This window comes from Dinoponera quadriceps, unplaced genomic scaffold, assembly GCF_001313825.1.
Source record: "Dinoponera quadriceps isolate SergipeBrazil2010 unplaced genomic scaffold, ASM131382v1 scaffold4444, whole genome shotgun sequence".
Lineage (NCBI taxonomy): Eukaryota > Metazoa > Arthropoda > Insecta > Hymenoptera > Formicidae > Dinoponera > Dinoponera quadriceps.
In genome coordinates this window covers 1539101-1553466 of record NW_014558991.1, presented here as the reverse complement: position 1 = coordinate 1553466, position 14366 = coordinate 1539101, and the positions used below count along the sequence as shown (strand labels likewise).

The following is a 14366-nucleotide window of genomic DNA, read 5'->3' as shown; positions in this document are numbered from 1 at the left end:
TCGACGGTATCGCTCGTAAATCTCCGTCGGAGACAGCCGACAGATCGGCCCCGGCGAAAAGGGTCCGGACGATCGCGATAAATCATCGGCCGCGCCGGGTCAATTACAAAGCCGCGTCGGTAAATAACGAATTACGCGGCTTTCAATTTGCTCGTACGGTATAATGGCCACCGTCGACACCACCGGCAGGCAGCATCACCGGCGCTCGTCTCTCGCTCCCTCGCGATCGATCCGCTCGTGTTCGCCGGCGCATCGACCGGACTACATTCCCGGCTCTCGTTAGTCTTCATTAACGTCGCGGCCGTGCAGGACGCACCCTGACGAATGAACGAAAAAAAAAGAGAGAGCGCGGAAGGTATGAAATGGACGCCGAATCTGTCGCATGCATCAATTTGGCGATGACTTTGCTCGTCTCACAAGAAAGTTGTACGCACAGCGCTTATACTCGTCGTATCGAATGATGAAAGAAATGTGACCGGAATTGATTCAGTTTATACATAAAATATAATATGAAAATCCGACAGTGATTTTTTCTGAAGGATAAAGATGCCATTTTGAGGACCATAACCATTTTATCCATCGTCCTTTCTTGCTGAAGAAATTTGGTGGCGATCATGAAAGTCTATCTGGGCGATAATCCGCTCTGTTGTGGATGTTATGAATAATTTACCGTACCGACGTTAGTTACATCGCGTAGATATCATTGTCTTGCGCATCCCATTGCGAATTATCATCGTCCCTTCACTTGCCCCGCAAAAAGTCCGCAACGACGATATTTTCGTCTACGAGTTATAGCGACGAAACCAACCAGGCTTTTAGTGCATCGGGTAAAACTCTCTCGTTTGCAGCGCCGGAACATCGCGACGAAGTTCACGTCCATTGGTCGTCGTCGATCGTAAATCTTCGAGAGAGCGTTCGCGAAGAGGCGGGAGGGATGAAGGGTCGGCCTTGAAGGGCCCTGCCGGGCCTGTCGGGAGAAGCGAGAGAGAAGGAAGGAGTCGGCGCCAAGTCAAAAGCTCGGTCACAATAGGTTGCCTGCAAAGCTCTGGTTCCAGGGGGTCGGAGGAGGGTGGTGGCGTCGGGGGAGGTAGCATGTGCTGCGTCCTTCAGGGTGCCGAGAGAGTGTTCCCCTCCGCGAACGGTGGGAAACACGGGGCAGGCGCGGGGGGCAGTAAGGGCGCCGGCACCCCTGTTGGCGCCCACGACCTGCCCCTCGAATCGCTCTGGGCGGCCGGCCTCGACGAGGGGATGGGATTCCCGCAGAGATGTTCATACGCGAACCAACACACCACCCTCGCAACCTCCTCTGCCAGTAGCCACGCGTCCGCGAATCCCGAAGACCTCTGGAGAGAGAGGAACCTCACTCATAGGTATATATGTATGCGTACTTTTCTTAACTTTTACTACGATCAAAGAATTCGCCGTGTGTTCCGAAGAATTACTTTTTTGCTTAAATCGCCTTACACACAGGTAAAGTTGTAAAGCTATTCTCAGAACTTGACAAACAATTTTTAATCGCTATCATCGAGAGGTCACATTTTTTCCGCCAAGAAGCAGATTCGTTCCGGTAACTAAATGGCAGCTCCGATATATAAGGAAAATGTAAGCTCTGCTAATTAGCGTGTGTGAAACAATTTTTTTGAAAACGTCAGACATCCCCTCATTTCGTCGAGTCGTGCTACGTCCGTTAACTTCGCGACTTTAACTCTCGGCAGAAACTTTCTCGAGAGTTGGCGTGAACGAGAGAGCCGTTTGGGGAACGGTTGCTTTTCAATATCAAAGGAAATTGTCTTGCCTTTCGTCGTTGCATCGGGAAATGGATCGACGATTAATTTGTATTTGCTTTTTTTTTTTTTTTTCCGACGGGAGCTTAATTACAGATTTAATAAGGCTCTCTTCGGGAAACGACGATCGCTCTTCTTCATACCGTTTCCCCGCGCGCTTAGAAATCGATTATCACGGAGTCGAGAGTACCAATCGAAACGCGAGATCCTCCACTCGAACGCCACAGAAAAGCTCGTTCGCAGAACGACCTCGGGGATCGATTCCTCGATCACGGACGAGATATGGACGTCAGCGAACGAGCGGCGGTTCTGCCGCACCTCGACAACTTCGACCGGCATCGGCTCGTCCCTAAACCTGCACGAGAACAATCGCTCGCTGGAGTCTCGCGATGGCGATTTCTACTGCACCGACATCGAGGACTCCAAGGACACCTACCGCAGATTCTACCCGACCACTCCGACGACCTCCGGCCTCGGCTCGTCCTCGGACCGGCAGTCCGTGGAGACACAGTGCGGCTCCAGGGATCTGCCGGATCACCTGTGGGCGGCCGCGATGGAGGACGGATTTTCGCGCTTCAACGCGATGAAGTCGCTGCAGACGATCACACGACAACCTCGACCGAATCACGACTGGGTGAAGACCGAGCGGATCTCGAGGTTCACCAAGCACCGCACCATCAGCCAGTCGCCGCAACGCGAACAGGAGATCTGGACGTCTAAGCTGAACGAGTCCAGCTACGCCACGCAGAGGAATCCGCACAAGTGCCACCATCAGGCCAGAAGGAGCTTCTCCACGTCGATCGTCGCGGACCTCGCGGTCACGCCTGACGGGTCGCAGCAGAGCCTCGGCAGCGGCGAGTTCCTGGTGAGTCTCGATGTCGTCTCGTGGTAGTACCTCGATTGAACACTATCAACTTACTGAGATGTGAATACGTTTTCTTTGCAATTATTCGAAAAAGTGACGGATCTCTCACGAGAAGCTAGCTAAGTTTGCTTTACACACAAAATACATCATTTCCAAAATGAGCCGCGCTCTATCATTAATGCCATTTAAATATCTTCACTTCAAATATCCGCGTAGAAATTTTTCAGTATTTTCCCAGCGTAGAATGTCCATACTTGTCAGCTTTTACCTCATTATGGCACCGATTGGGAATTCCATTCAAACACTTATGTAGCAACTTGGCGTGTTTGAAACAATCCTATCTGTTGTGGATTTCTCAATCACGAAATTCATAATTTTCTAGGAAATTGTGCTAGATCTTAATTATATATCTCATCCAAGTAAAAATTTGCTAATGATTGAATCCTGAAGCATTTTTTTCTGTATTATTCAACGTTATATTTTGAGCTCTCTTTCTTTTCAAGATCTCTGAAAAGATGAGACGGTGGAGCAATCCGAAACTTCTTCCGAACAGAGCCGAAAAGTTCTCGGAACCGATGTACAGTTCGCTCATTAAACGTATTACAGTTATTATCGCTAATCGCGTTACGAGAGACGCGGATTTAATAGCGTCTCGCGAGGGTGGCTTTGTCCCGCGCCGCGTGAACGAACGTCGGTCGGCCTGAAAGTGCGCCGCGGTAGAAAAGAGGCGAAACTATCGTCCTCCAACCGTTGATTATCGTAATGGCCGCAATCGACTGAAGCGAGAGGTGGCAGCGGTTCTTAACCCTTTCCTTCCATTTCGTAGAAAGGGACCACTGACTTATCACACCGCGGATTACCTTGTGGCGAAGTCTGCGATGAGAAAGAGAGAGAAAGGAGTCCCGTCGGTTTTCTTTTTGCCGTGGCGAAGGCTTTGAACTCCTTGGACCGTAAACTGAATTTATCGCCGCGTCACGGTAGCGCGCGGTCTGTGTACATTTTAAGGCGGATTACCGACTTTCCTCGCGGCCTCTTCCATCGGCAATTCTCCGCGGTAATTGAATATATATATATATCTTGGCGCAGTAGTCGCGTAGCGACAGCACGAGAGACGCAGGCTCGAGCGAAAGTCGATCGCGACGTTCACAATGATAGTATTGTATTCTCCGGAAACGAGAAGGAAAATGTTAGGAAAGAGATTGTAAATAAATGGTACGAGAGAGAAGCAAACTTAGGTATTTTTCCAACGCATCTCTGAAAAAAAAGTCATGAAAGATTTTTTATCGTTATTTTTTTGAATTATTGAATATTTACTTTTATTTATTTCTTTATTATTGTACGTCTAACGACACACTTTGTCCGTCGGGACATTGGATTTCTCATTTCAAAGGGTTCGTCGCAAACTGTCCTTCCAGCATTGGATAAATAAAATAAAATTTGCGTCAAATACAAACAAAACGCATCCACTCGTGCAACAAAGTTGACAGAAGCTATTAAAACAGGGGACGTCACTCGCGCAAAACTCGAATGCGCGCTGAGTGTCGAGATTGTCGGACTGTAAACATTTTAAGACAGACTCTTCATGGATGTACATATATATTTTAAGCGTTGACGATATTTTTTGTATACTAGTAGCGCTCAGGAAAATGACTATATCGCGTCATCATATAATCTTGGGGATTCGACAAGAGACTTATTGTTGACTGAATCGCGCATATTCCGATTTTTATAAAGAATAATTCGCATTTTCCGTATTTATTCACTCGGTGGGTAATCACGGAAATTAAGGTAGATATATTCCTTCCTCAGTTATAAAATTCTATATTAGTTTTTACCATAAAATCCTCTCCGTGCAGGTTTCACTCCTGGCTGAGGCAATATTTTGTTCGCAACATTGCGTTAGATAAATTTTTATAGTTTGGAAGAGGAAAGGGGTTGATATAATTATAAAATCGGGATACAAGGTTGGGCTTCGACGTGGAAAAAGTAAGTGTTAATTAAAGCGCCGCAACATTGGGAAGACTGAAAAGTTTTTCGGCACGTGCGATACTTCATCGACATTATTATCGCCTTTCTTGAATAATTATTCGTAATTATTATCGATTCTTGGTAGTTTTGGATATGTGAATAACATATAAATTGATTTGGATGTAACTCGATAAAATTGAACAAAACTCCACGAGATCTTATCGCTAATGGAATATCGATCGTAAATGAAATAGAGGTAATTGTTTCTATTCAGCCGCAATTTTATTTTGATTGTTTATATCGCGGCTGCTGATGTTCATAAATATTGAATCACATCATGATAGCGGCTTTGCTAACATGAATGTTGTATGTTTAATACAATGATCGGATGAATATAGTTTCATTATATATCACCCGTTGAAAACCAAATTTCCTCTAATCTACGTATGCATTAGACGCATTAGACGTACATAATTCATGTATATCCGTGTGAATGCATTACCGTGCACGTTCGTGCGTACATCAGAGTGCGTCCCCCCCCTCCGTTCGGTACGTTTTCTGATACACGTTTACGTGTATGCCGTTCCGATGATGAGAATAGGCACACATAATCACGTTGGTATAATCCCGGACTGTAACGTACGCGGGTTAAAGCCTAGGATCGGCTCGCAAGGTGAATCTCCACAAATCCTTGAGATATAACGAATTATTTCATTTTACGGCAAATAATATGTAGGCTATGATTTGATTTTGTCCATCTGAGTGTCGCATTACGAGCGGTCGCTTTGAACCGTCTTATCTCTCGCGAAGTATGCGAAGCTTTTGTCTAAACAACCGACCCGCGTGTGAACACGCGTCATCACGCGATCGTCTTCATCTTCTTCTTCTCTCTCTCGCGTAATGCCCCTGCAAATATGTATTTATCTTCATCCATCGAATCTTAATCGCGGAAAGCAATTGCAAAACATCGGAACAGGTCGGGGTTCATTTTGTTTATCTTAATATTTTTATCATATTATATTCATTATATTATATATTTAACCCTTTGCACTCCGGAGCGGAGCCATTTAAAATTTGTCTTCAAACTCGAGAGCTCCGCTATGGAGACAATAACTTTCAGTTCATAACATAAGGACAAAGACAAATCGTAAAAACTATTGGATATTCCGCTCTTGCTATTTGAGTTTGAAGACAAATTTTAAATGGCTCCGCTCCGGAGTCCTCGAGTGCAAAGAGTTAATATATGATATTTATTATATAATTTGCAAATTATGATTAATGAATCTTCAGAAAATAGCGATTTAAAAAAAAGGATACAAAATCCATCACAAGCGACAATATAATATATTCGTAACAGTAATAACAAAACCAGTAATATACATAACACAAATATAAATATAAGAAATTATATACAAGTATATATACGTATAATATATACGTGATATATAATAATATATACGTGACAAAAATAACATAATGTTTCGCTAGATTGCGCGAACAAATTCGAAATATCCGCTGGAGTCAGCTGGTTCAGCGAGGGAAACATTATGGAATAGGCAGCGACATAAAATGACAGGAGGATATATTTATGTCGTTGATTTCGGAAGTAACTGTTGTTTCACTCGGTGCGCCACGTGCGTGGAATTGGTGAGGGTGAGCGAATGGTATTCGTGAACATCGCGTTCGCTCACGATGAACGAAAGAACGGTTCTCTCTCGTCAAGCTGTTTGTGTATATACGTCGTACGTACATGCATCGCTCGCGGCAACGATCTGTCGTGAAATCTCCGGAACGCCATGTACGACAACGACGGGATATAAAAGCGCCCATTCCACTTCCGGATATTAGAATCGGATATATCGTCAGGGGTTCATTTTTTTTTCATCTTCGTCGTCATCGTCGTTGGCCGATCTCTCGTCGAATGAAGGGATTTTCATCGTCCGCGAGTCACGTTACTACGAAACGTAACGTGACTCGTTCTTCCGCCGAGCAATTCTCGACCGTTGGGAGATGCATCATTAATTTCCTCGCTCCAGAAAGCACCGGCCGCCTAAGCCGTAATTGATCCTAATTTGGCTAACGGTATTCACCACGACTGACTTTTCGTCTGGAGATTGAACATTTCCGCGCTGTCGAAGATACGCGGTCTGAAACAATGAGAGGAGATCGCTTCATCAAATTCCTACGTCATCTAGCCAGTATAGGCGTTACAAGATACTTCCCTAGCATTGAATCGTCGCCCTCTAAGTTTCGTGGAATTTTACTCGAAAAATAAACACAGCTGATTCACTCGAATTTGAGTAATTTTTCACTCATATAGAGTGGACTTTCCATTAGAGATTGGTTCTCTCTAATGTATTTTATATCGTTGCAGGAACAAATGAATTAGAGACCAATGAGAGCCCGGGAGTTGTAGTGCAATAATAAAAAATAAAGAATAATCCTTGAAGCATGATATCAAGGTTATTCCAATATAACTCAATATTTAATCATGTATTATATCTAGCATATATATAAACCATTTATTTTGAAAGTGGCCTATTTGTCAATTTTTTTTTGTTGACTGTAGTAACGTGTACAATTTGAAGTTAGCTGTCATAAGCAACATTTTGCGATTAAGTATATTCAGAGTATACGATAATTTTTGACACATACATTTTCGCAGTTATTTCAATAATTAAAAACATTACTTTGAAAGTGGCCTAAATCCAATCCATAATGTCCGAAAGTGCGTCGTAGAAATGTCATTAAAGAAAAATAATTTACTGTTTGTCCCCTAAGACTATTATAATGTTATCAAAAAGTGCCGAAAGGGTAATAACTTTATTCCGAATGAAACAAGAGGATTTCATATCAACAAGATTTTTGGAGGGCGCAGTTTTTAAAAGGGTAAAGAATTCTAATATACGTATATTTTTAATTTTATTGAAACGCAAACTCTTAAATATTTCAATTTAAATATAAATGGACTTAGGTTCAAAATAAACGGCTTATATATATATATAGTATTGTATATTCTATCGAAACGTTTTGATATCACGTTTCCAGGATTAATTTTTATTTAATCCTTATTATTGCACTGCAGCTCTTGTACATAGGCTTTTATTGGCCATTCTCCTTTTATTTACCACTCTAATTGATTGAAACTTTTTTATTCAATTCTTTTTCCATATTTTCTAGTAATGCAATAATTGGCAGTAGAGTTTATCTTGTAAAAAAGCATGTTAAATTTTTCAGTAGTACACTTCGCAGTTTAAGTACAATATAAATAGCACATACGGAAACGGAAGGATGACAAATTAGAATGTCGATCTATTCTTCGGTTACAAAATTCTATAGCAATTTTCACTGTAAAATTCTCTCTGTAGACAGAGGTAATGCACATTTACCATATGCATTTTTATTTCTCTTATTCCACATTTACACTTGCATTTGCTCTCGTATCTTTAATTGAAACTATGGACAAATTAATCCACAAAGAAAATAAATTGGCGAGCAAGCATACGAGCGAATAAGCAGAGGGAGCACGAAGGAATTCGTGAGCTTTCGTCGCGCACACTCACGCGCGGTGTTGTTAACGCATCCCTTAAAGAGATTCCCCCTGCTCTTTGAGTCACTCCGCTTAATTAGTCGTCTCTCTCCGCGCGTCATCTTGGAACTTTGCATCTCGCGAGAGAGTAAAGCGAAGCCGACTCGTCTATATTTACTCCGCCCGCGAGGAGCGGCTACGCGATTTTCACGTGTAATTCTTGGCAAGTGGGCAAGGACGATCCAATTAAACTCAGCGGGAGTAAACGCGCGATACGACCGCTAACTTCTTTCACTTAGACACTTTTGCTCTCTTTTTTCTCTTTCTCTGAGCGATGCCTCGACGCGTAATTAACACGGTCGACGGCCGCGACGAGCCGCGTAAAATGTTCGGGGAACTTCCTTTTTACACCAGTTGTGCGCGGATACTTCGATCGGCAGCGCGAAGACAAATTGGCGGAAGAACAGCAAAGTTTTAACTTAATTTTAATTTACGTCGTCAGTAACGCGCGAGCGATTAAGTCGTCCCGAAAGTTTGAAGTCAATTTCTCCGACATGTATGTTACAACTTTTTTAATCATTTACATCTTACACGTGTCAATGCAAGATCTCGCAAGTTTTAGATAAAAGACATGATGTCGACACAGCAATAATTTACAGCAACTTCGCGATCATTCCTTAATCATTTCACCCACCCTTCTTTAACCTTGTCACCGCTCATAGATGGGGAAACGTCTCTCTTCAAATATAGTTCGCGATACGACGGGAACGCTCGTTTTCGCGCGTCGTCCTCTCAGGTGCAGGCAGGACGATCCAATTAAACTCCGTCGTGTATGAGTCGGCGGAGGAATGATCCCTTAATCGGTGATATACATGTTGTCAAGAGCAGCCGATGCCAAGGAAACAGCATAAATCGATTTTCAGCGACGAAAGTCGAGAAGAGGGACCGCCGGCTACTTTGATGCGTAATTATTCGTCGATTAATGAGCGGCGTGCTGGCGGGATAACCGACGTAATTGCTACGTCTTAATGACGAATATATGTGCGACTTGAGCGCGATCTCATCTCGTCCCGTCCTGTCTCTTCTCGTGTCTCACGAATAGAACACGCGATTCCCAATCCGGAAAAGTAATTAAACGGCGCGATCGTTTTTCCGATTAGACGGAAACGATCACTTGTAAATGGGAAACGTGTAATTTTCGAGGAAGAATTGATATTAAATAATTATTTCGTGAAAATATATATCTCTGTGCTAAAGGAAAATTATTTGGAAACGTATTACCTTTATTCCCAAGAGAAGGGGGATATCTAATATATTTATATATATTTAATATCTTTTTACACAGAGAAAAATATTTTGCTGACACTGCAAATTGTCAGTTACTATAGTAAAATAATTTGTTTGGATGACAAAAAGATTGAACAACAAGATTTGTTGATGTATTCTATCGAAACAATCTAAATACAAGTTTGTCAGAGGAATTCTCACAAAATGTTTTGTTTTAACTCTGGTATTTTCGGTATCCAAGTTTCTAACATTTTTCTAACGACAACGCCGAAATCGGCTGACGATTTTGAAAATGCTCCACACAAGAGTACGAAAAAGTGATAAGACAAATCATTTTACTATACTTTGTCTCTTAATGAGAAAAATCGAGTTCAGGGTGTACGCGAATACGGTACCGTACACATAACGTGTTAATATAAGAACGATTCTCCTCGAGCAAATTGCGACGGGACAACGCGTATTGTTCGCCCCGAGGACAAGTGCGATGACGAGAATCAAATGTTCCCTCGTCGCGTGACTGCCAGATCCTTCCTTGTCCTTCCTTGTAAACTCACCCTCCTCTAGAAAGGGTGGCTCTCACAAAGGAATCGATCAGACTGTGTCAACCGACGGAATACCGGCGGCGTTACTCCGTAACAAAAGCCGTCGAGATCCTTGCACACAAACTGGCAGAAATTAATATCTCGTGATTCGCTAAATAGCCCGCGTTATCGTGAATTATTTCGCCGACAATTTCCAATAGCCGTACGTTGGAGACGAATGCGATGTTACTCGGGAATTTACGCGAGTTCGCCGCTCGACGAAAGAAAAGTCCTTTACGGAGTGACTTATCGTCGTCCTAAATACCGTTCGCGATAAAACTGCCGCCCGAGCAGACCCGTGGTGAAGGATCCACCTCCCGCGATAATTTCGCGAAACTCTCTCGGAAAATGCCCGGTACATAATTTTAATCTCTCCTATTTATTCCGTGCGATATAAATCTCCGCTTTCACGGATTTTCCGGAAAACGGTCTCGCGTCTCTGCCGTCAGCCGCACGTTCACGCTGAAAACTTCCTTTCCGCTTTTTTTCGGAGATTTATTTACTCCTCGAGATTTTCAAAAAACTTGCAAAATTCGCACAGCTATTTACACTTTCTAGCGAGACAGAAACACAATATAAAGAATCGATACAAGAAAGAGAAAAGAAAATCGAGCTGGTAAGCAGTAAATAACGTGTAAACTAAAAAATGAATGAATGTATAAATAATATTGTCAATACTAATATATTATAATATAGAAGTTTCGATCTTTAGTTTTCACTCTTATTGATGAAAATGAAGATTTAATTAACAATGTAATGTATGTAATTAACAATCCGCCTGTGGAAAGTGTGAACTTTGTTAGACGAGGGTTAATTACAAAGTCAGAAAATATATACAAAATGGAAAATTAACACTGCGTAACAAAAGTATCGTCACTAATTGTCAAAAATGATAACGGAGTCAAATCAAAACGCTTATTGCAACGCGTTCGAAGGAAGTATAAAGATAGACGTCACGGTTAATGCGAGACAATCGAAATGAAAATAGCGATTGCTCCTTGACGTCCACCTGTCTGCGGAAAAATTGCCTCGTCAAAGGCTTACGCTCCGGGAAACGCGTCGACCTCGCGAAAACGGGCTCGCCCGAGAAGGAAGCTCTCTTGCGAAATTTCGCCGTGCCGATATCGAGATGACAATAAATCGTTCTTTCATCGTGTTCTATCAGTGGAAAACAGCGACTGGAATGAACATACACGTGCGAATTCGTTCCCGTTGCGACGACGGCGATTCGTCATGCCACCGAGCGATTCGATGAATCTTCAGGCAGATCGATGCGAAGGGGAGAGAGAGACGATTTCCGCGACGAAGTCGCTCGATCGCGCGCGAACGAACCGGCCCGACCTAATTAAGCTCATCGTTAATGCACATCGCGCGCTCCCACTGGAACGCGTTTGATTAAAATCCATTTATCACTGAAATCGTGTTCCATTTCTGGCTTTTGTAACGGCGGAAATGCGCATCCTACCATCCACGATGTCCTCGACGACGAGGAGTTTTTCTTTTAGCTCCTCCTCCCTTTCCACGAGCTAGCATTCATCCCGGCCGTTTCTTCCCGTTGTTTTACCATTCCGAAGCGGAAAGCGACGTTAAAGCGTGAATTAATAATCCCCCCCCCCCCCCTCGCCTTCCGATCTCCGTCCTGTTTCCTTCCGTCGCTGCATTATGCAGCATCTGCTGACATTACGTTGCATAATGGAGCGCGAGCCGCGGCCGTTTGTGTACACCCGTTGTCGCTCACTCGCGCGATTCTTTCGTAAGAGCCGCGAATGAGGACAAACGATTCTCTTTTCTTATTACCGTGAAAGTTCGCGAGATATGGCGGATCTCGCCGTTCAGTCTGCTCCGGCTTCTCTTCGAACGCGGAGTAGCGAATCTCTCGAAATTTAACTACAAGCGACTAAAAGCGACTAAAAAGAAAGTCTTGAAAGACCACCATATTGCATGCAAAAGTACTCATGCATCAAGAGATGATATTATCATAGTTCTTTATCATAGACATTCTTTTCGATTATATCATGTTTCTTAAAGGCGTAGAGTGTCGGTAGAGTTTACCTTGATAAGGAATATAGTAGATTTTTGTTCAAGAAAATATAGGAATAGTATAAATACACGATAAAAAGTAAAATGTTAATTTTAACACTTTTCGTATGTCCCAGAAAGTTCACTCTAAATTTTGCGTTACAATAAATATATTCGTCGTGCGTTACTTCTTAATACATTGAAAATGTTAATTATTTGACACAAACATACTTTGATCTATATTTATATATGTTATTTCAATTTAAAGTACGATGTTGAAATAACACGAGGAATAGTTAAAAAAATACGCGGAGTAGTTAAAGTAGTTAAAAAATGCTGCCGGAACATATTTTTTCGTATCATGTGAATAAAATAAACGTTACGTTTTAACGTAATTCTAAAGAACATATTTCTCATGTTATATGAAATTAATTATTTTAACTAAAATTATTCGTAATAGAAACATTTGGCTTTAATCAATTTGACTATTTCATGTATCAAAGTTTATAATTATTTGAAAACTCACTTTAACTTAAGTTAATGTTAAAATAAATGTTCAAAAAATGTTGATTTCCTAAAATAATTATGATAATTAAGATAACTCAAAATAAAGTTTCAACGCGTTGCAAATTCTCGAAAAAAAAGTCTGTAACGCACATGTTTCTCGTAAGATAACTTTTAAGCGCGTGCTTGGATATTTTCATCAAAATATACAGGACGACGTTTTAAAAGCGGCGTCGCTAAAAGCGCGAGCGCACCTAGCGCAAGATAGCCGAGGCACTTTGAGCGTCGTTCGTTAATCGATGTTAATGTTGCGTTGTGTCACAAGAAGGGTTGTTAGCCGGTTATACGAGCGCAATATATACGTGAAGTGCGAAACGAGAATGCCAATTTTCCGCAGGCGCCGAGGGTGAGGTAGCTATCCTACCTTTGAGCGGTAATTTCGCAAGAGTGGTTAATGTAATTTCGAGATACGCGCACGGAAGGATTATCGACGCGAAAATGCGTGATTTTAATTAAAATTACGGATCACGAGCGTCGAGCGTATTCACACGCTCGACCGGGCTCTGACAGGACGTTTCATTCTTCTCGTTCTTCTTAGCCTCTTTTTTTTAACTCGCTGTTACTCGCGCTCGCGTTTATAAAAATATTAAGCGGATTAACGTGTAAAAACTGCACTGACGTTTCTATGCGACCAATTATGATTTTTCCAACAAAATTGGAAGGATACGAGGCGAGAGCTTATTTGTTTATTTGGCAAATAGAATATTTATATCACATATTCGTTTCTCCTCGCACGGAAATGACACATTTTCGCGTTGATACGACGACCGTTATTTTTCTCACTCATTTTCGCAACGTCGGGGATTGTCCTTCCTTTCTTCTTTCACTTTGTAAAATTTCTCTGTTTAAAAAATAAGTGAACTACTCGTGATGCCAGCCGAGAACGTTAAAATTCATTGCAGTATTCCGTCCCGCACGGATCAGATACTCGTAAGAACGTTTATCGGGGAACCGGCGCAAGAAGCGGTTCGCCGGTGAGAATTTACTTTCGTTAGCGGCGTTTCCCCGCCAGAAGACTGACGCGAGGAGATCAGGAAGGAACGAGAATAAGAAGAAGCGCGGCCGGGTCCCGACTCTTGATTACTTGACGAGGCTCGAATCGATAATCGCCGCAATCCCCGCCAGCTAAAATGATAATGTTCCCGCGGGAAATCCGTTTTTCCGCGGCTACGGACGGCGCCGCGGCACCGACGTGAATTCGAGAGGATTCCTGCAAGGAGCTCGCTCGAGCGGAAAACAGCCGAACGAGCTCGTTTCGTATTTGGGACGGTTTTTCGAGATCTCAAAGCGTTTTTCTTCGCGCTTGCCTTTAATTAAGGATTCCTCGCGCACTCATATGATGTTCGTATTGTGCGATCTCGTTTCACGAAGAAATTTTCAAATTAATAATCTCAAGTGCTTCTCCTTTGGTGTTTCCACCTGTCAATTTTTCTCTCTCTCTATGCCCCAGTTTGTCCTTTTTTATCGAAGTTTATGTCCAATTTTCAACAACATTCAATCAAAGCGGTATTCAAATATCGGCTTAAATCCTGCATGCAATATGTTTATGAATTTTTTATAATAATTATTTCGGGAAGATAATTAAATATAATTTTAGCTTGAACATTTCTTTGCTATTGAATATTTCAGAGTTTTGATATTAGTTATTATAATCTCATCTTGAAATGTGGAACGTTCTGTTTCTCAAAATCCAATTAATAAAATGCTTCAGCGTCCGACTGAATGACATGCTTTATTCCCTCATGTCAGGCGGGATGTCAAAACGAATA

General features: G+C 42.3%; 1 protein-coding gene across 1 annotated transcript in view; it reads left to right on the top strand.

Moving 5' to 3' along the window:
• Positions 1–1092: 1092 nt before the first annotated feature.
• The window catches only part of LOC106750041, a 133125-nt gene continuing 119851 nt past the window's right edge, over positions 1093–14366 (top strand). The window contains 3 exon segments of the mRNA XM_014630088.1: positions 1093–1370; positions 1972–2023; positions 2026–2649. Coding sequence (XP_014485574.1) covers positions 1093–1370; positions 1972–2023; positions 2026–2649 — 954 coding nt within the window.